The following is a 22,470-nucleotide window of genomic DNA, read 5'->3' as shown; positions in this document are numbered from 1 at the left end:
GCACGTGTTCACGACACTCTGTAGCCATTTCCTGATATGTATGGCCAGGGAATGGAACCAGCAAGTAATGGAGAAGGTTAATACGCTTTCTATGTAGGAGTAGTAAAAGGTAGTGAGGATGCTCTTGTTGACACCAAAGGAGTTGAGCTTCCTCAGAAAGTACGGACGCTGCTGGCACTTCTTCAGAATCTCATCAGTATTGGCATCAAACTTCAATTTATCATCAAAGATGGTGCCTAAATACTTGTATTGCTGCACCAGCTCCACTGGCTGCCCATGGATAGATGTAGTCACTGATGTGGCCTGGTCCACGTGCTGCCTGGAGAAGGACACCACCAGGTCTTTGGTCTTACAAACATTAAGCTCTAGACAAGAGCTGTCACACCACTCCACAAACTCATGGAGGGCAGCCCCATGGTTGTATGTAGGGACAGACAGCAAGGAGAGGAGCACAGTGTCGTCAGCGAACTTCACAAGATGGCAGTTGGGATGTGTAGTCCTGCAGTCATCGGTGTAGAGGATGAAGAGCAGAGGTGAGAGGAGACAACCTTGGGGGGAGCCAGTGGAGGTGTGCAGGAGATCTGAGTATGTGTTGTTGACCAGTACTCTTTGTGATCTACCAATAAGTCCATGATCCATATAATTAACTGGTGATCTAAATGAAAGTGGTTGAACATCTGTCAGAATGTGAGGTTGGAGGGTATTAAAAGCTGAGGAGAAGTCAGCAAACAGGAGTCTAACTGTTGTGTTTGGACCCTCTAGATGTTTATGTATAGTGTCCAAAATGAATAGTTTTGCATCATCAACTCCTCTGCCAGCACAGTATACAAACTGAAGAGGGTCTAGCTTTGCGGTGGTTATCCTGGTGATGTGGCTTTTCACAATGCTCTCGAAGGCCTTCATCACAAGGGAGGTGAGAGCAACTGGTCTCAGGTCGTTTAGCGTTTTAGGGTTCCCCTTTTTTGGTATGGGGATCACAGTGGAGTGTTTCCACAGCTGAGGAACTGTCCCGCTGGCCAGAGAGCTCTGAAAGAGGGCTTGAAACACCCCACCTAGCTGTTCGGCACAAAACTGCAGTGTCTGCCCGCTTATATTGTCCGGCCCAGAGGCTTTGTTTGTCTTCGTCCTTTTCAGGCATTTCACCACATCATCCAATTCGATATGGAGGGTGGAATCTCCAGGAGTCAGTCTGTCGATAACTTCCTTTAACTGGGTAGTGTTATCCTTCTCAAATTGGGCATAGAAGGAGTTGAGGTCATTGGGGAGAGATATCAAACTGCTGCCAGCAACACAGACACGCTTATTGTGGGCAGCTTCCGAGTTTTTGGTGAAAATGTCGAGTCCAATTTGTGCTATTGTCACAGAATCCAAGTCGTGGTGGAGGAACGTGTTGCAGTACCACGACTGGCTGCTACAATCCGGGAATTATGGGAGTCGCAAGGAGAAATGGCTTCACTCGCGCCGGTTGACTGTATATGTGTGTGTGTGTGTGAGATTTCACAATATAAGTGAAAATGAGCTGGATGGGCTGTCAGAGGGGAGTTGTTTCCATTCCCTGGTCCCCCATTTCTTGATCTGGCTCACTGACCTCTGGCCACAGTTGGTCTGTGCAGTGTCTGTAGAAGCTCACCAGATCTCATTTTAGATTGGCCGACTTTAATGGGAGGCCAAGGGGCGCGTTGAACGTGTCATTTATAAAACAGCGGGGGCACAAAAGAGTGGGGAAAAGGAGACAGAGGATTCTGTGGGAAAACCTATTTTATATGAAGGGGGTCTTTTTTGCTCTCTCTCACACACACACACAGACACAGACAGACACACACATCTATGATCAGTCGATAATGGTCTGTCATCCCTGTATCAGCAACCTGTCCCCTGTTTCTCTGCATGTCTACAATCTTCAAGCTGAGAGACCAGTATGGGAGACTCCAAACCATTTACCACCTCAGATCAGGAGCTGTACCAGACCAAGTTTGATTCCAAGACCTATCTAGGCTACTGTTACCAGTTCTCTGAGACACCGGGGCAGAAAGACAACAGCCGCTTTGTGACTTTTGTGCTGTGTCAGCTGAGCCAGACCTTCTCATCAGGTACAGACATCAAACTCTCTTGAATGTAAATTTGTCATCATCAAGTTCAGGGTTGGGGCCATTCAGGAATTGAACTGAGAATGCATGATAAATGCCAAATTCAGCTCCTGGAGTTGGAATTGGAATGTCACCTAGCTCTAAGGAAACAGAACTGGAATTGAATTGGAATGACAGGAAACAATTGAATTCCATTAAATTCCATGAAATTCCACTTCAAAGAGAGGTTGTCTTATAAATCAAACATTATGAATCAAATAAAAATCAGTTAAACAAATCAAACACATTCAATCATAATGTATGTATTATGATTACATGTTGTGCATCAAATACCACCTGAAAGGAACCTTTAACATTTTATGATATTCAGTAATGATAATACATAACACTGTGTAATCTCAGATATGTGGTAAGAACAAACAAAAATACATGGAATTTCACAGAATTTCATTGAATTAAATTAAACTTACTGAAATTCCAATTAAATTCCAATTCTGTTTCCTGGAGGTTTTTTCACATCCCAATTCCAATTCCAACTTTCAGCTCAGGAATTGGAATTGAAATGAGCTGGAATGAGTCCATTCATGAATTGACCCCAACCCTGATCAAGTTGTATTTCAACCGGGGTGTGAACCAGAAGCTATATTCACTGTTAGTTTAAAGACCTAACAGGGAATGATGACAAGAAGTCAAGAAGTTTAACTTTCAAATCAAATCATTACTCAAATACAGGTACATTACCAATGTAGACAAACACATGCAAAACTGATGTTTAGGGGTCAAATACTGTAAGCCCCTGTATCAAGAGCTATGTCAATCAACAATCAATTTGGGGCCAAAAATGGAGCAACAGTGTTTCAACAGGTGGCATACAGAGTTATTTATCTTATTTGCATTACATTGCAATTACAGGCGAGGAATTCAAAATATGTCATCTAACAGCTGTAGTCTGATGTTTCTTTCTTTTATTACTTTTTCTTTTTTAACATATCTGTCTGGATTCAGGCAAGTACAAGGGCAAGAGGCTGGTCGAGGTTGGGACGGGCCCTACCGTCCACACTCTGATCAGCGCCTGTGAGCACTTCGAGGACATAGTGGTGTCTGATTATGTGGACAACAACAGAAGAGAGATAGAGAAGTGGCTGCGAGCTGAGGAGGGCTGCTTCAACTGGAATGCCCACTTTCAGTTTGTCTGTGACCTGGAGGGGAAAAGGTGTTGTACAAGACATGCTCTCTTAATGCTGTGTACACTACAAAATAACACCCATCTTAACAAGTCATTTAGTCTCATATTCAGCCTTCAAATCTTATTTTAAATCTTTTTTAAACCAAGAGAAAAATTCTGCCAATGAAGTGAGATAACTCCACTTGTTTCCAATGCAGTTTCACTTGTTTTCAGGAAGAAAATGACACTTGATTTGCATTGGAAACAAGTGAAAGAAGAAAATTACAATTTTAGGACTCAATAATAGACTAAATAACTTTTTTTGACTTGAATTTGCAGTGCAATTCAGTATCAACTAAAATGTCTTTTTGACTTCTTATTACCTTCCTAATTCATCTCAAACTGAGTATTTTATGTAATGAATTTGTAAATCTGCCAACAATCTTCACATATAGTGCTGCACTATGTGCAACACACATTCACTCTTCTTTTCTCTCTCTGTGTTGTCTCCATGTTCTTCTGTAGGACCCCAGCAGTCATCACAGAGACTCTCCGGCAGAGGATCAAACAGGTATTAAAGTGCGACATCACCCTGGAGAACCCGTTACACCCGGTGACAGTAGAGCCAGCAGACTGCGTTGTATCGTCTCTCTGCCTGGAGGCTGCCTGTAAAGACCGGGAAGCCTACAGGCGTTCGCTGGGAGCCATGGTGCGCTTGCTGAGGCACGGAGGGGTCCTGGTGCTGATTGGAGATCTTAATGAGACTTTCTATACGGTGGGGGATCAGAAGTTCCCCTGTGTGAGCCTGAGCCAGGACTTCGTCGAGCAGACGCTCTGCGAGCTGGGCCTGTCTGTGCAGCAGTTCATCCTGCAGCAGGCTCAGGACAGAGAGCTCAACCTCAAATGTGATTATGAAGCATCTTTCTTTCTCGTTGCTCATAAAACTTGAACTACGCCGTCCGTTTCTGTTTAGGTGTGAAATTTTAATTTCACGCCAAAAAGGGCACAAATCAGAGAATGTGATGATGAAATGAGCTGATTTTGCTTTGTAGTACTTGGTGCTCTGTGGGTTTTTATTTTAATGAATCCAAGTAACCCAATAATCTATTTTCCTCCTTTTACACTGCATAGAGCAGTGCTTCTTAACCTGGGGCAGATAATTTTGGGGAGTTGAGAGATGATTTGTGGGATATGGAACAAAAACATATTTCTACTATACAAACTTATGATCATGTCTATTTCTTCTGATTTTTCTTTTTTTCTTGTGAAATACTTTTTTTTTTTCACCCTCTGATAATGAATCAAATGAAACAAACTGAAAAGGGAAAATCATTCTGTAGCTTAACTCTGGATGCTTGTGATGGGGGTTGCAAGTAGACATCACTTCGTTTTAGGTTGAGAACCACTGGCATAGAGTATAGTTATCCTTGTCTCTAAAATATGAACCCCCACCCCCCTACTTAGGCCAACATAATATAAGTAAACATATAGTTTTTCCAAAATAATTTTTGAAGCAACAGAACCTATGTTGAGATATATACAACAGCATCTGCTACATCCAGGCTCCTTTCCGGCCTTTTCCCCATTTCAGAAGTAAACTTCTGGTGAATGTGCGCAGCAACCACTTTGATTAAAATGAATTAGAAAACCCATTTGTGATGGCACTCCTGCTCCTCCTCCCCACCTGATTCTGCATCCTAATGGATGGTGAGAGATGGTGGTGGGCTTTCTCCCATGCACTCAGTATGCATGCTTCATTATTCTCTCTTCTTTTATTTTTCTTAAAAACCAAGTATGCATAATTCTTTCCAGAGTGGAGAAAGAGAACCAATTCAGAAACTAATGGCTCAGACCTTCTCAGGAGATAATGATTAATGTGTTGTGCATAATAACATGCTTTTCCGCATAAATCACTCAGAGAACAATAAAGCCCGTTTCAGAACAAAGTATCAGTCTTCCTGAGAGAATCACATGTGTTGTTTTCGATGGGAATCATCTGCAATCTTGACATAAAGGTAGATTCTCAATCCATGCCTTTTTGAAACATAACACCTAACTACCAGCAGAGATCTCACTGAGAGAAAAGGCACAGGACGAAGGACAGCAATCAAACACTTTTAATTGGTTATTTCCCAGATGAAAACCAGTGTCAGAGCTGTTGGATCTGAACCTGACCTAACCTCAGGGATATTGTGAGTATTGCACGAATTCTGGGGTCACTGACAAGATGTGATGCTGGCCAAAACAAAAAAAAAAGAGTTTGAATCTACACTTTTTAGATGCCTGCCATGTTTTCCCTCACACCTGCTAGTCAGCTGCTACTTGATGTATAGTAGCAACAGTACATATGATAAAATTTAGACTACTTATCTTTACTTTTTTATATTTATTGTGTGAAGATGAAAAGGGCAAAATGCATTGCTTGGGATACAAAGCCGGACGTACTGTATTCGGTTGAGTAAAAACGGACATTAAACTGTAACCTGACAGAGGGCAGCAGAGATCCACGTGGCTGCATGCTGCTCACTGTGACAGACTAACAATCACATTTCCTTACAAGCAAAACATCCATGATTTTCACACACATGTAAAAGCATTTGAAATGAAAGTGGATCTATAAGCAAATTCCTCTGGTTATGGAAGGTGCAGTTCCATGATACACACCGAGTAGATCTGCTGGATGTCTAGTTCTCTTGTGTCTGATCAGGAATACTGTTCATCTCATGTGAACAGACACTTTACCTGCATATCTACAGCCTCTTAATATAACATCAATGCTCCTTAAAAGCATGTTGCATATACAACAGTTTGAATAATATACACCATATTCACAATGCTAATAGAAACAAGAGTGAACAGCAAAATAGTCATATTTCGGTGTTAGCCATACTGATGAACTGTTTATTGTTACAACTAAAAAGATACAAAAGCTATAACTGTTAACTTATGTTTTTTAGTCTTGGTCAAAGTCTCTCCTGGGGAGCAGCTGCTGCCTTTGTGTGCATATCAATTAGTAAATATCTGGCTACTCTTGATGTCACTCCAATGTTTTAATGCAGTGAAGCTTACAGAAAAAAAAAAAAGCCTGATTGAAAATGCAGAAGCAGTGAGCACGTATGTATATGTTGCATGTCATCGGTTTACTCTTCGATACGTGTGAGTCACTGTCAGTTGTGGGCCAGAAAATAAATACAACGCACACGCTGAGGTGTTTCCTGGGTCTCAAGTGTTATATGATTCTGCTGGGTGAGTCATTGTGCCGTCAAGGAAGAAAAGCAGCATCAGTCTCCTTGTCCTCCCACTCTGTCTCTGGGAATGATGCGCAGCTCTGAGCCATGCTTCAGAAACACATTCCCTGCAACACAGGACAACAGAGGAAAGATCACAGTTTTTAATGGGTTTATGCAGAGGCCTAGCATATATTCTGTGTCCGGGGGTTTAAGTCTATAGAAGTGAAATGGCAGCTTCTTGGGTTCTTGCTGTTCCTTCTGACACAAAACTTTGATAATGGTTACAATCACTATTTCTACAAACACTATGTCAATTCACCAATGGGCGGTTTGCTTGAAATTGTAACTTTTTCCTCAAAGGATGTAATATATTCTCCTAGAATGGGTGGTTTGCCCAGGATGGTGATTTGTTCTAAAATATGTTAAGTACAAAATATGTGAACCATTTAATTTTCACCTACATCAGCTTTAGCCATGATAAAACAGTTTGAAGAAAATGCAGTCTATCCACCTAGTCTGATTCAGATTATTTTGCAAAGTCACATATCAGTTGGGTAGTTACACAGGAAGTTTGGATGTGGTGTAAATATGACAAAGCAAGCTGAACACAGAGATGAAAGGGGTCCCTGCAAAAAATGGCAAAATATGACAGTTTGGGAGCCTTTGAAGTTGAAATTGAAAGAAAACCTAATAGTCTGCCTGGAATTGCAAAAGTGACTGAAACCTACTGGAAACCTATTTTTGAGTCCGTTTGTCCTTGTAGTAATTTAATCACAAATCAGGTGAGATAGTGCAGGTGATCATTCTGAGATCACACATAAAGCATTTCCAGAATCTTTCATCTAAGTGCCCCAAACTTAATTGATTTTGTCCAAGTTTAGCACTCTTTTTCAGTCAAGAGTGTCAATTTTTGGCTTGGATCTTAACAAGTCTTCTTGGCTACCATGGCAACTAGAGACAGTGGGACAGCACAGCACAACTTTGAGCTACTTATTCAACAAGATGGAAACACTGGGCTGACAAATTTGAACAAACCAAGGAAAATAATAGGTCAGGCCAAGTCAAAATGGTTCTGAAGTACTTTTAAGAAATAACGACAAAATACTAAATCAATCTGGAAACTTAGGCCCTGAGGGTTTGCAATGTATAGGATGTGCATTATATCTCCAAAGTGACACCTGTAGGCTATTTACTAAGTAAGCACAATGAAGGGGTGAAGGATTAAATTTTGACGAAACTTGTGAAAATGATGCATCTAACCACTGCATTGTTGCATTTTCAATTACAAGTCAAAACAAGGCAACACATTTGTTTCAGATAGTCCCAGAAGGGGTCTGCATCTTTAGTGGGAGGTGACATGTTCCACTGTTGCCTTTTTTCTTTCATGCTCTGCAACATCAGCTCCCTTAATGACTGAAACAAAAGTAGGATACAAATGTAGAGCAGGTGCGCTTCCTCTTGTGGCCCTTTTTTGGCTGGGTGCTCTGCTATCACTAAAACATGAAGAGATAGCGGCACTCCAAAAATCCAGAACACAGCAAGGCTCGGTCTCAGTTTACCATTTTTTTTATTTTTGGCATCATCAGGCTAACGCGTTTCCGCATAAAGCCTTCATCAGAGCACCAATACAATACTGGTACCAGCCTCTCTTTTTATACTGTAAACAGAGATTGGGGGCGGTTCACAAGTGACTATATGCATACACATACATAGGCCAGTGACAACGTACAATTCAGTATATCTGATCCTATCTGACGTAACTTAAAAAGGACAGTGTTGAGTCTACAGAACATCATTAAAAAAAGTCTCAGATGCATAGTAGGATCTACACAGTATGAAATTTGAGGTGCAACAGGATACAACTATTGACCATATCAGAAGCATGTAGGATAATTTGAAAGGTCCCAGTAAGTCAAAAGATTTTGTGCAGTTTGATCAGTTTGCTTATTCAGAAAGGCTGCCATCGTTCCTGCTAGACACTGATAACTTTGCAAACAAGTCAGGAAATTAAGGGAAAGGGTTTTCCATCCAATTAACTTTTCATACGTATCATCTGTCCGGCTGCTGTGTATGCATGACACACTTTGGTTAAACCATTAAACCATCTGACAACTTACTGTGGCATGCAATGACTTTTTCAGTACTTTTTCCAATTCTGTTCAACTTTCTGTTTATATCATAAATCTAATCTAATATAAATCATCTAATGTAAATCATACTGTTTTTTCCACAGGCCACTGAGTCCAAATAATTTACCTATACTTTGGTATTTGCCACATGTAGCTTGCATCTGAACTGTCTGAACTATGACAAGGAGCAAAACAACAAACAGTCCCAGAAGAATTATTGCATGGCTTTACCATGCCTGTTGCATTATCTCCACTCTGCTTTTGCAGGCCAGGCCTTAGGAGTCATAAAAACAGCAGTTGAAGCACACAGACTGTTATCAATCTATTATAAAACTCATTATTCTAGAATGGATGTAGGTGAACCACAATGATTGCAGTCTTTCCCATAAAACATTAATATTGGGCAGCCTGCCCAGGTAAATTAAGCCCACAAAGTAAATTTTTGTTTTGGATTCATTTCAGGCGCCGTGAGGCATGAAGCTGGCGGTTCTCGCCCATGTGGTTTTCAAACCTTCATGACTTAATCAAGCCTCGAAAGCGTGTTAGTGAACTACAATGACCATAATTCATTGCGCCTATGATGCAGCGGCGCATCTGTCGCAGTGTGTCCGTGCCTCAATGAAACGTAACGATAATCAGATGGAGGTATAATAGTCAGTTAATGTTGCAATGCAATCAGCTTAGACAGACTGTAGTGCCTGAAAAAATATGACTCACTGGGCTCGCTAAATGAAACGTCAATAACAAGTCATCAATAACCCTCCTCCATTACCTGTGGGAAACACTGGATTCTACTTTACATTCTCAGTTTTAGCACAGAAACTGTCCTTTTTAGATGCAATGTCATTACATTCAGTTGGTTTCACCTACTGAATGATGGTTTAATGGGAAGATATGATGGGAAGCATTTGTTGCAAGAATATGCAATCTTTAGGAATGTCGACATACCTTTGTGGAATAAGTCAATGGAAACTTGGTTATTGATGGAGGACATTAGACCTAATACTGAACCTGATCAACTGTTCATAAAACTTAATGAAACAAAAGTCCAAGGCACTCTTCTTTGAAAAATGTAAAAAGCCTATATTTCATGGGCTCATCTGGGGACATTAAAAACACTTACAAAACTCCTTCATCAGGGAGCTCCAAACAATTCGTGTTCATTTTGAACAATTCATGTTCATTTTGAACATGAATAGGCTTTTTACATTTTTCAAAGAAGAGTGCTTTGGACTTTTGTTTAATTCAGTTGCATACCCCAAACCAAAGAGCACCTTTTTTGGAAGTTTTTTGACACCATTTTTGTAGCACTCTATGTTTTTCTTCTTTTTTCTTCTTTGTTCATAAAACTAATGTTAAACTACAGCAAATGACACAGGTTTAACAAAAGCAAAATAAAAAAAAATAAAAAAACAATCTGATGCTTGGTGGGTGGGTTATCTTATATGTTGTACAGATTTTTTTGAGGAAAGCAGAATTAGCACTGTTTCGATAAGATGTGATCAAATTACTCAATCAGTACTTAATTACTAAAATAAATGACAATTACAGCCATAAATTTAAGACCTTATGATGCACTGAGTGTCATGTGCATGGCTGAGAAAAAGGAATGGTGTTGCCAGTCTATAGATAGTTATCTAATGTGTGTGAGGAGACTTTCAGCAGGAGAAAAAAAGAAAAAAAGGCAATTGACAGAGGTGTCTGAAGCTCGGCTATTCTTGGACGCACACAGCATGAATGTTACGCAGTTAAAAAGCCGTTGTGAATGCCCATCACCCACTCCTTTCTGAGCATAAAAGACCCATCTTGCCTTCGGTCAAAGAAAGCATTACCTTCTCCTGCTCTATGCACAAAACCCAGTCAACCATTACGCATATTTGTGGGGAGTGATAACATTACATAAGGGGAGGTGGGCTACACATCAAGTATCTACCTCAAGGAACCACCAGGGAGGCTGACAGAGAGAAAAGGTGATTTACCAGGACTCTGCAATAAAGTGTGAATCAAAAGTTCAAAAAATGCTGATTTAAGAGCTTGGTATGGCTGGTTCTCCTCAAGTCTGGCTAAAGTAAGAGGTCAACGTTTAATGTAATTAAACATTAAATACCGCTCCTTGGGGAACTGCATCTACATTTATAAATCAATAAACACAACTTCCAAGTGAAGTTACCAGTTAAGTCAGGCTTATTTCAGTAAGCCAGGCTTGTTTTCAGGAAATTCGGTTCAACTAAGCAGGTTCAAATAAGCTTGAGCTAAGTTACCATGGAAACGTATCTTTCCAGACTAGCCTGCTCCAGCTCAGGCTCATGTGCAGCGTCAGCCTCAACTCCGGCTTAACCGGATTTACAATCCTCCGACCAGACAGAAACATGAAGTTTTCACCAAAGTTCTGCCCGGTACCGCATTACGCCTACACTATCCCATAAGCTGAAGTGAAATACAAAAGAAAGATTATATATATTTTTGTTGATTTATTTGACATAGGCTACAGTTATACCAAGGTTAGGCTAGCTGACTTAAATCAGTTATCAATCTTAAGTCTTTTGTGCAGCACTTTTTAAATGTGCTCTATAATTTGATTTGCTTACTTACTAAACTATCCCAAAAGAATTAGCATTAATTACAATGAAAATACACCTAATACATTTTGGACCATGGTTGTGGCCTAATAGTGAAAGTAGAACAAATAGTTGTGTGGACCAATTATAAACTATTGGTCACCAGTAGTCTAATTAAGGTTTCAAAATAGAATAGGTCTTTTCAGGCTTTCTAAAAGCACATTTTGTTAAACTGTACATGAAACGGAGCATTTTAACCATTTGGTCTCATTTATTTTGTGCCTTAAATGCCATAAGAATACAATTAAAGGAATAAAACTGACACCAATGAGAAAGTGTCACATTGTATTGCGACTATAAGCTAAAAGGGGCATATAACCAGTATGAAGGGCATTATACTGCAGTAATGCCTCTATATGGAGGCTATTATGTCATTTGTACACACCAAGTGGCATAATGCAGAAATATTAATACTGATTCAGTATTCTCTTTCTCTTATCTTTTTTCTTAGTTGCTGCAAAATGGAAATGGAAACTATCTCTAATTATGTGATATTTCAAAAGATGTTTAACTTCATATAGCATTTAATTTTATACCTGTAATTTTTGGATTAGATTACATATTTATATCAGTGAGAGGTCAGAAATGCAAGTATACTGTGTTTTTTCATGTACATGACATTGTACAAAACTCAGACAGAGTTTGTAAAAGCAGATTTTCAAAACTTTCCTCCTGTGGGAGCATCATACCCCCCGCACCCCCCTGGCATTTCTGGGTAAGTGCCCTTTTAAAGATTATTTTAATGGCATTTCTGCTCTATCAGACACAGTGAAGAGAGAGAAATGATAAAACAGAGGGAGTGACATGCAACAAAGGTCCCAGGGCGGTGGTTAGGTGGTTTTCACCCCCTGCCCATCTCAGTCTGTGCACACTGCTGACCTGCAATATTTTGCCAAACTTTCAGTTCTGGCTTTGTTAGTGCCGATAGATTTGCCCTTTTTCCTTAAAATATTTATTATTTCCTTTCCTTATTTCGACAGAATATTTGATGAATATCTGTTGCTCTGTGGCCGTGAACATCGTAGCTCTCTCTATTAGTCTCTCTCTTTTCTCTTTTGTGAATTGATGTGATCCATGCTTCACATCTCTGGTCTGCATTTTAAAGCCATGAACGTGCATTTATCTTGATTGCTCAAAAAGTAAAAAGGTGGAAAACAAAGAAGGGCTCCCAAATTGTCCAAAATACTAAGCAAATATATACTAAGCTGGCAGCAGGGAAATGCAGAAAGTAAGAAAATTTATTCCAAGTTTAACATTGTTAGGAATTCCCTAACACAGTTTTTTGCGATGTTAAGCCTGAATGATTTTTCAAACCAGGCTTGATTTCACCTGATTACGTTAGCTGGAAGTTGGGTTAATCCCAGATTGATTTGTTGTTAACTCAAGTCAGGCTTTTTGTATTTAGCCCGAACGTTTCTTAGTCTCCTTTGTGGAACGGCCCCCAGGACTCAGCGGCACTGGGGCCAATATCAGTTTTATCTTTTAAACTCAATCGAAATCTAAAGTATATTATGAAACATGCTTTATTCAAAGCTTAATGCTTAGATGAAAGCATCTTGACAAGCCTTTAAGATAGGTTGAAAATACAGCCCTGGGGTTGATTACACTTCCAAGTACCCCCCAATAAAATGAAATTGGGGAAAACAACCTCTTGAACCATCTAGAGTGGCTAATCGCTGATTTCTTTGGTCTCTCTGTGGCACTGAGAAAGTAGCTTATCAAAGGCATCAACATGGCACCAAAACTCACCTGCTGTCTGTGCAGGGTTGATTCCTATTCCGTCTGCATGGCAACCATGAAAGAAAAAAAAGACACAACATGTAAACCAGGGAGATTGTCATGCAAATGAGTGGCACAGAAATGGAAAAGATAATTTACTATATCACCAGTTCATCCACAATGTTGTTGCACTAGGCAACGAGAAAAAGAGCGAGCGGCTCAGCATCCAATTCTATCTGGAATAATAACGGACCGGCCATTAATCTGCACTGACAAGCACACCCAAAATTAATATTTGACATGACATTCATATACCAGCCATTTTAACATTTATCTCAATGCTATTTGCTATATGCCCAATACTTTGTCACAGCCCCAAAAAGAAAATAGTCGTCCTCATATGACTACGCTATGTGTGAAAACACAGTGGGAGCACTTTCAGCGAACGTTCTGTTCTCTAAATTCCTCTTTAGAGAGCTGACCTGCCGGTGCAGAGTAGGGGTAAACAGAAGCATGATCAATTTTTACTGACGTGCTGTTATCGCCTTCTATGTGGCATTTAATCTTCACACTGCATAGTTTAACTCATGGGAAACAATGCATGAGCCAATAAATATCTGGCTCGCAGACAGCTGTAACATCTATTTTAATTTGCTCCGGTGATTACCATTACTGTGGTTACCATCGTTATGTACCAGGATGATTTCAGGATGATTCCAGCTGTATTTTTTGTCGTTTTATTAGCTCAACTTTTTTAGACACGCATCTGTTAGGTAGTGAGTAGAAACCCCTTTCACTGCCAACCATAGTTCAAATAGCTTGGATTTTGTTTTGTGAATTTAACTTCAACATTAGCCTCAATACTTGGTGCTGCTGGTCAAATAACCCCCTTGGATACAGCTAATGAAGTATTTACATCAAGCATAATGAATATGCACTGGCAATTTTTCAGCTTTATTTAACACAGAATATTTACTGGGCCTGGTCATCCTTTTTTAAGTAGGTGGAAAGATGAGCCAGCGCAGGGATAACTCTCCTTTTTACCGGCTCGTCATCTTTAAAAAGGCATTAAATACGATTTTTACTGCCTCGTAGCACAAAATGACTAATGAATATTACATATCTGCGGGGGGTTTATAGGGTTGCTGATCAGTCCCGCTGACTCAACAATTACTTTGCCAGGGGCTGAGATTTCTGGTTTTCAAAACTCATGTTCTGGCCCGTACGCTGTTTTGGAACAAAATCTTTCCACCCATTGGCATTTCAAGACACTCCCAATCTCCTGTAATCTCCTCCCAAGCAGATGACAGAGCAGTACTGTTATAGCTTTTTGCATTGTGATATATTATCTTTTCACTGGACATTTCTGTTGGATCTAGGCTCTAATTAGCTAGCTTACTCTATAGTGAAAATGTGACTTTGTTGTTTGTGTCAAAGGAGATATTCTAAATGTTGCTGCAATTCCTACTGGTCGAAAATAGAGGTTGATAAACGGCTATAGATTACTTAAGGCTCCTTTAAAGTGACAATCCATAAGATTCTTCTTTTTCTTGATTCTGGTGACACCTTTGGTGATAAGCGGTCATCGCTTTGGTGTTTTGCACTCCATGTAGGCACTGGCCCAACATACTGTAATAATAAAGACACTCAATACAGACTGTGGCTTCATATATTTCTTTTACTTTCTTATATACCTTCTTATATTTATTCCAAACAAACCGTTCGTTGAGAATAGGAGGATTTTTCCTGGAAAGAGGGACCCTCTGTAAGAACTTTCATGAACTGGAAAGTTCATGTTTTTCTGGTACTAGTACTCTGTGTCAGGCAGGAACAAACCTCACTGAAAGTGCACCCTCTGGACTCATATATAGTGGTGGAAATATGATTTATTTTTTCCTTTGAAAGCTCAGGTTACATCAGTAAGTGAGCCATGTATTCCACATGGTGCTTGAGTATTGTGATGGACAGTCCGCCCTACACCCATCTTGAGATGTACTGAAGGAACCTGATACCACATAATATAGCAGGAAAGACAGAAAAAGAAAGTCTGCACTGAAAAATCTTTACAACAACCTAGAGGGGACAGTTTTCCAAATCAGATTTTTCTGTTGACTGTAAACACCTTAAGGAATTACGGGATATCCGTTTCACTTTGATTTAGTAGAGCAATTTGCATATATTTCAGACATAAATCCAAGGTAAAAGTATTTTGACATTCTCGGATAGTAAAAATGTGCAAAAAGGCAAGCGGGCTGAGTATTTTGAAGGCATAGTGTATAGCTTAGACCTAATAATGCATCTTTTACTGATCATTATGATACATCATTAACTGACTATACAGTTTGCAATCACATTTGTTTCGAAATTTGCATCAACATCAAGCTTCTCTTTACTATATTTCACTGGCTCATTTCCTGCGTCACATTTCTATTTCACATTATCTATCAGCATTTTGCATTTCAGGGTTTTTCTAATGAAAGGCTACAGGATGCTCATATGAACAGAAAGCTCTGTTAACACCAGTATTTTCCTTAAATGTCCTGAGATGTATACATAGATGTATATCTTATTATTATTATTTTAGCATGTAGGTAAGGTTAATAATAATTGTTGTTGTATACAACTGGGATTCTTGTGCAATGTCATTTTTGTACCTGAAATAGTTCACTAAAGAGACTATAAAACCGATTTAGACTAATGCAATAGAAGGCATATACCAGAGAAATAATAAATAAATAAATAAATAAATAAATAAATGAATAATAGTCTTTTTTTCTCCAACTCACCATTTGTTATGATGGCACTGGTTGCTGCTGGCACTTTGAACTGTTAGAGTGAATGAAACAGAAAAAAAAAAAAAAGTGTCACACTCAAACCCTCATGAATAAAAACTGAATAAACATTTGACATGTCGGGATTTTCAGCCAGACAAAAATGATTTTGGAAAACAATATTCAGTGGATTTGTTGCAACACCATTTCCCCGAGGCATGAAGACATACTGTAGTGTTAACACATCATCTAGTGAGGAAGCCACAGCCACTGAGTCAGCGCTGTTGAAGTATAATTGTGATTCTCTGACTCTGTTCAGTGGCGCAAAACCAAGGGACTGCAGCGAGGATGACTTCAGAAACCGACTAGGTGAAAGGAGCAACGGGAAAACGCTGGGTAGTGTGTGTTGTGTTCAGTCTGAATGACAGACACCTTTTGCCTCTGTCAAACACGTGCTTGCGTTTTCTCTCTCTCACACACACACACACACACACACACGCATACAGAGAGCTTAAGTGAGAAAGCCTGAGGGAAAGATAGCCATGCTTGAGCTTCTGGAAGACAAACACTCAGCACTGTCACAATACGTGTCCTGCTTCAGTGTTCGGCGGCAGGGAAAGTGGGCTGGTGGGATTTGTGATGAAAGGATGCAACTAGCAGTCTGTCACTAGGGAGATAAGGTTAGTGAAGCTGGGGCTCACCAAACTAGCGCCAGACAGCACAGGCAGTATAAACTAATTACAGTTAAGAGCAAGAATGAATGGCGGTTTATGGTATAGCTGTGTGATGCAGCGTAAATCTGGGGGATAAAATAAATAGCTTACCGTTGCAGGATTAATGTAAAAACCCAGTACTGCATTACTGAGGTCTAACTATCCCTGATTCTTTGATTATTAACTACAATAAACCTTGATTTACTCATGAATAAATTACATTCTTCAGGGATTTCTCTCAAAAATGAAGACCTCCATAAATCTCTCTAAAGTACTTGTATTTCCAACAAACCAGCTGCTGCTATAATGATACCTGAAGTGCAAGGCTTCAAATTAACACCCTGCACCTGCCAAAAAATATGTAAAATTTAGCAGTGGCAAATCACACTTAATTCTACAAGCCACTTTGGCAAACTGAGCCTCTGATAGTGTTTTCCAATGAAAAATAACTAAGTAATTTCCTAGTGCATCTGCCTAAAACAGTCTAATTTCACACAACGCAATTTCCTCATGAATAACTAAGATGATAAATCTGTTTCTCGTCCACATCACTGGGCTTCTCTGTCCTGACTTAATGGAGCTGTTAAGTCTATACAATGCAAAAGTCAAAAATGTCACATGTGAAAATACTGGTCTATCTGTATGGTGATTTGTAGTAGGAGCAAACTAGAAGCAGAAAGGTTTTATTTTATGCTTAATAAGGCCAATAAAGGTGGAGTATTGCTGATACCAGATTTGCCTGAATGGTGAGCTTGGCCTTATTGAGACAAACCATCTGTGACTAAATGCGTTCAGTATAATATCTTTCCCACATCAAGACCACATCTCATTGACGATTTGGATCAAGGATAGTTTTTCTACCAGAGGAGTGAGTTTAACCGAATCTCCACTTTCCCTACACATGCATTTAATTGAACAAACAGAGTAAAAATCACACACATTACTGTATATTTGCCCTGACAGCTTAGCGCACTAATTTGGCCAATGATAGTTCTGAGTGGGAGGCAACTTGCGAAGAACAGCAGTCACAGTGAGTTGTAAGCCAGAAAGTTGACGTGACACGGAAAAGGCGTGCATGAGCCTCAGCGCCAAGTCTCACACACTGTAGGTGACTGTGTATTCGTGGCTGAAGGCAAACGGCAAGGGACCCTTACCTCCTCAGCTGCGAACTTCAACACCGCTGTGAACGGCGTACCATCTGGGACACTGAGTCTGCAACACAAATTAAATGGGATTTTAAAGACACATTTAAAAGCCAGCCTTTCCTCTTCCTCCACTCTCTACTCTTTCCTTTTCATGGCAGGGAGGTAGAGTGCTTAAAGCCCGTCCTTCAGCTGGAGGATCTGGGTTCAAGCCCTTGTGTCGACAAGCATCTGCGCTGCTGGAGTGTTTTGGAGCGAGTCGCTGAATCCCCACCTGCTGTAGCTGACCTTCTGTTCTGATCTCCGTGGAGAGGGGTAAACAAAAAGAGAGAGAGAATTTCCCCACAGGGATCAATTTAGTGTCGCGATTTATTATCATTGTTTTTATTCTCTCCATTCATGCTGAGGCACTGACAGCTGCAGCAGACCTTTGTCTATCCTAGTTAGTGAAGCAATTCCCTATCAACACTAGCAGTGAAAGTCCATACACAACGGTCCTGACGCTTGACAGTGCTACGCTCGAATATATTCTTCCACATCGGGGGCGTGGAAGTGGGTACCCCTTCCTCGCCGCTGCACTCTCACCTACCCACAATCCTCTGCTAAATATCTATGTATCCTCTTGTTAAAATGAATGGGGAGCATCACTTTGCCTGTAAATCTCCCCCCCAGTGGTTATTCACGACAAGGTTAGGCTAGCCTGCATGGCCTCAAGCTTTTCCTGCGTTTACTTGAATCTTGAGTGAACACTGTCCATGCAAAACTTTGTAGGAAATCTTGACCACACACAATGCAGCAAAAAGCAGCTGTGAATAGAGAATAGAGAAATAGAGAATCAAAAGTTCTATTTCATTGGTAAAATCAACTGAGAACTTAGTCTGCTCCAAGACAACTTGGGAAGAATGTTCTCCACTTAAGGACCAGATTTCCTTCAAGGTATTACAATGGTCAGGTTCTGGCTCAAGATGCAAGTAAGTGCAAATAAATGGCAGCAGCATCTTGACATTGCATTCACACCGCATGTAACACAATCAACAAGTCATAGGACGTCCATTAATTTCCTATAGAGCTGCTGAGCGATCAGGGAAACTCGGCCAATGTGGATGGTCAACAAGCTAATCGCATCGCTTCGTTTTAAGGAGTCACAAGCTGGGGCAGATTTATGCGCGGGCACCAGAAAGTGTTTGGGGAATATCCGGGGATATTTGCTCATTTGGGTGTCAAGCATTCATTTTATGCTTGTGGCTTGTTTTTTCCTTTGGTCAATTGAAGGGTGCGCAGTTTAGCCTTCCTGCTGCATGTGGATGTGCTTGATAACCTCAAGTGGGCCCTCGGGTCCAATCCACAGCAAATGCTGTCATCTCAAATCAAATCAATGGCTGTGACATTGTGCCACCTTGGGTGCAAGGGAGTGGGGAGGGGCTGGTTGTTTTACTTTTCACCAGTCATCATGGCAGATCGAAAATGTATATGGGGAGCCCAGAATAGAAAAGTCAGAAAAGAAAAACAACAACGTGAAAAGGATGCAGTCAGTAAAATCTCCAAGCTTACAGGATTTTTTAAACCTGTAAATGTTGACTGTAAAGCCAAATTGTCTACAAGCCGTCCCTTTAAAGTAAGCACCCTGTTTTTTTTTTATCTGCCTGTCTTTGTCTGTGCTTTGTGATTAAATTCAGGCTATTGTTCGGTTGCTGATGTATTGGGGCCCAAAGGCTTGGTGGCAATGAATTATGCTCAGTGACAGTTTTGAAATTAAGGCTGGTGTGAATCTATGCAGGCTGTGTCTTGTGGCTGCTGTTAAGGTTTTGAGTGGATGGCTGTTTTATGTGTTTGGCTGGATGGCAACACTTCTTAGTGTGTGTATTCCTCTTCTCCCCTGCTCTCCTCCTCTCTAGACTGTCCTGCTCTCCTCCTGTCCTCCAGATCTGCTCTTATTTCTCTGTTCCTTTTCATTTTGTGGCTACAAGTGGATCAGTCGGTTATGACGTATCTGATATTGTGTTTGGCACTGACTGGTAGTGGTCTATCATTTGAAAATGGTGTGTGTGTGTGTGTGTGTGTGTGGGTGGGTGTGTGTGTGGGTGGGTTCGGGGCTCTAAAAGGAGTGTATCCCAGGGACCCATGGCTTACAAAATCCGACCCTGGTCAGGGGCCAAAAGGTTGAGAACCACTGTCCACTGGCATAGAGGTTTATCAGGTCAACCTTTATGAAAAACGTCACAGAAAGCTGATAATGCTAATCAACACGGGGCACATAGCACAGGACGCCTTCACTTCTTAATCAAATGTGGAGCTAAACAAGTAAAATACAATCATGTAAAGATTCGTTACCGATCCAAGAAAAAAAAGGGGTGACAATTGTAATGTCTAAACGTAAATTAGCAGTCAGTAGCCAGTAACTGGTGTAACGTTATTCAGTTTCAGCATGTAAATCATAACGTTACAACAACAGATGTTTTCTGACTGCCCAGCATCTGTCAGTTTCAAGTCAAACACGTCAGCTCAGGTTTACACTACAGCGTCAAAACCCCCAAATCTGCTAAAGTTAAACACTGAGTTGGAAAAGAGCTATCAAACTCAATCATTAAGGTTAACATTACATTCATGATCCAAAAAGCAAAGTGTAGATGTGACTGTTGAGCTGTCAGTGGACTCACACTTTGTATGGCAGCCGGGGGTCCGACGTCAGCGTGATTTTAAACGTTACTTTAGACCTAAAGCGGGGGATAAAAAGAGCGTTATTGGTATCTCGGTGTTGGCTAAAGGATATAATATGTCTTCGGAGGAAAATCGATCAAAATAAGGCAGAAACTCACATCTTTTGGGTGAGCCGATTTTGCTTTCACACTGTTTATACAGACCCGGAAGTCCGAAGGACCCATACATACACGTCATCCATTCAGCTCGGTTTTTGTGGCATTTCTGTATATTTTCAACGTTTTGAGGGATATTTTCAAAAGTATTGCGAATGAAAAAAATCTGTGTAATAAAATTGTCTTTTGAATAGAATTTAAAGGTAAAATTTGTGCTAACTATAAACAGGCTTTCATTCCAAACGACTATCGTTACCGTAAAGGACGAGTGTACGCGCAATGTTATTTGTTGTTTTCTTGGGCGCATGAGATAGACGGTACATAGGCTGACTGTGGCAGTGGGGTTGACAGATTAGTTCATACACAGTGTTTCATAAGAGATACAGACAGGTTTCGGTGGATGTCATTTATCTATTGGGATAGACGGAACCACCAAAAAGACTGAAGAGCGGAGACTGGCACAGGTGGGTTCAACACAGACTCATCACAACTAAAGTAAGGCTTGGTTCCGTGGTAGCCTATTAAATGAACTTTAGAAATTGGCAAAAATACATGAAAACAAATTTTGTTACAAAGTAGGCTATATTTTGCCACAAAATTAAATATTTTCATACAAGCAATCTATGAAAATAAACTGCAAAATACTAATGTGGGGAAATGTATTATTAAAATATACCAGAGGAAGAATGCTGCCTTGGTTTCAGTGTGTTAGAGAGGTGCTCAGTGGACGTTGGGGTGTTCAGACTATGAAGTGAAATGAAGATGAAAAAAGGCACTCTTAGAAAGAAGATGCTTTTTGAACGTTTTTTTTTCTAACAGAAAAGTGCTTTGGATTTGTTTTTCTTCGTTGCTCTTCATAAGATATGTGCATTTGTAGTTTCAAAAAAACTAAAGTAAACATCTGTGCGTAAACATCAGCCAAGGTGCATAAACAGCTCATCTGTGTTCATACAGAACGTTTGCGCATCAAGCCAAACAGAAAGCATGAACCAGGCATTAGACCCCCCCGAGAGGTAAGATTCACACATTTTTATTCTAGGTTTTAAATGCTTACAGACCTGAACAACTGATGATATAAGAGCACGTGGGTTTTGGTACTGAAAGTTCAGAAGAAAGCATCCCTTGAACATCATCCTGTACCAGCTGCTGTATACTTCTGGTGTGAGTAATCTACTGGTTTGAGCAGAGATCATGTAATGCAGTCATGTGGTTATGGTATGGTTTTATCATGAAATCTCATCAACTAACTATCAAAGAATTAGGCTGATCAAGTAGACCTACAAGGGCAAATATGTATGGTACTTTTTAAAACTTTTTTTATCCCAACTCTTTGAGAGGAAATATTTGAGTATTTGATGCAGAGATACTGTATATAAAACAGTCATCTGAAATGTCTCTTCGCAAATGACTTGATTTTTACATCTAAACATATGACTAAACACACAGAAGTACTGGAATGTATATTACAAGTGCACGTTTTGGAAATACTGCCTATGTGAGTTCAATAGCATGAGCTAGAGAGACAGAGAGAGATTTTGACGTGGGCGATAGAATTGACAGCCAGGCAAAGAGAATGGGAGCAGACTTATAATGATGACTCAGGTCGTTTTCATATTAGGTACGATTGCTTCATACCGTGCCTGAGTACGATTGCCCCCCCTCTCCACTCCCCCGCCGCTCAGCTTTCACATTAGTAATGTTGTTCCGTACCCGAGTACACTTACGTATCTACACACTCCAATACAGTAGGTGGCAGTATGCACCTAGTTGGTTTGCGATCCGCCAATAAACACAAAGAAGAAGAAGAAGAAGAAGAGTACACTTGTGTCATCAACTACGCGACATTTGTTTATGTTGTCGCTCCAGTGTAGAAAAGTGCGCCAATCGCAAGATCCCAAGCCCATACAATGGAGTCGACCTTCGCACTATGCCTACTATTATTGATATTTTGGAGACAATGTCAAGAACGACCCTCTCGCCTGCCTTTCAAGTAAGAATTTTATTTCTTCAGTAGACCAGAGAGATCCTTTCACGGTCATTTTCGCGGTCATGTTTTGAACGGGACAGTCGAATAGTTATGACG

At 40.3% G+C, this 22,470-nt stretch overlaps 2 protein-coding genes across 2 annotated transcripts; one reads left to right on the top strand and one right to left on the bottom strand.

Moving 5' to 3' along the window:
* The first annotated feature begins 1,918 nt into the window (after positions 1-1,918).
* On the top strand, positions 1,919-4,201 carry LOC139911723 (nicotinamide N-methyltransferase). Its single transcript, XM_071899315.1, has 3 exons — positions 1,919-2,090; positions 3,093-3,300; positions 3,778-4,201. The coding sequence occupies exons 1-3, from the start codon at positions 1,919-1,921 to the stop codon at positions 4,199-4,201; spliced, it is 804 nt and encodes a 267-aa protein (XP_071755416.1).
* Positions 4,202-5,354: 1,153 nt separating this feature from the next.
* On the bottom strand, positions 5,355-20,446 carry ufm1 (ubiquitin-fold modifier 1). The gene is made up of 6 exons (XM_071899323.2): positions 20,391-20,446; positions 20,232-20,288; positions 17,587-17,644; positions 15,735-15,774; positions 12,979-13,011; positions 5,355-6,607 (listed from the first exon to the last, which is right to left on the bottom strand). Coding segments are annotated over exons 1-6 (264 nt in total). The 5' UTR covers positions 20,393-20,446; the 3' UTR covers positions 5,355-6,533.
* Between the last annotated feature and the right edge of the window lie 2,024 nt (positions 20,447-22,470).

Source organism: Centroberyx gerrardi, chromosome 11, assembly GCF_048128805.1.
Source record: "Centroberyx gerrardi isolate f3 chromosome 11, fCenGer3.hap1.cur.20231027, whole genome shotgun sequence".
In the NCBI taxonomy this organism is placed as follows: domain Eukaryota; kingdom Metazoa; phylum Chordata; class Actinopteri; order Beryciformes; family Berycidae; genus Centroberyx; species Centroberyx gerrardi.
Note: the sequence above shows the minus strand (reverse complement) of the source record. Positions and strands in the feature narration are given on the sequence as shown.

Bases quoted from the DNA above. Each gene is read 5' to 3' on its own strand.
- LOC139911723 (XM_071899315.1), top strand. From the start codon at position 1,919: ATGGGAGACTCCAAACCATTTACCACCTCAGATCAGGAGCTGTACCAG. The intron at 2,091-3,092 runs GTACAGACATCA...GTCTGGATTCAG, and splicing joins GAGCCAGACCTTCTCATCAG to GCAAGTACAAGGGCAAGAGG. The intron at 3,301-3,777 runs GTGTTGTACAAG...GTTCTTCTGTAG, and splicing joins TGTGACCTGGAGGGGAAAAG to GACCCCAGCAGTCATCACAG.
- ufm1 (XM_071899323.2), bottom strand. The intron at 17,645-20,231 runs GTGAGTCCACTG...TTTGTGTTGCAG, and splicing joins CCCCGGCTGCCATACAAAGT to ACTCAGTGTCCCAGATGGTA. The intron at 6,608-12,978 runs GTGAGTTTTGGT...CCTGTGTTGCAG, and splicing joins CAACCCTGCACAGACAGCAG to GGAATGTGTTTCTGAAGCAT.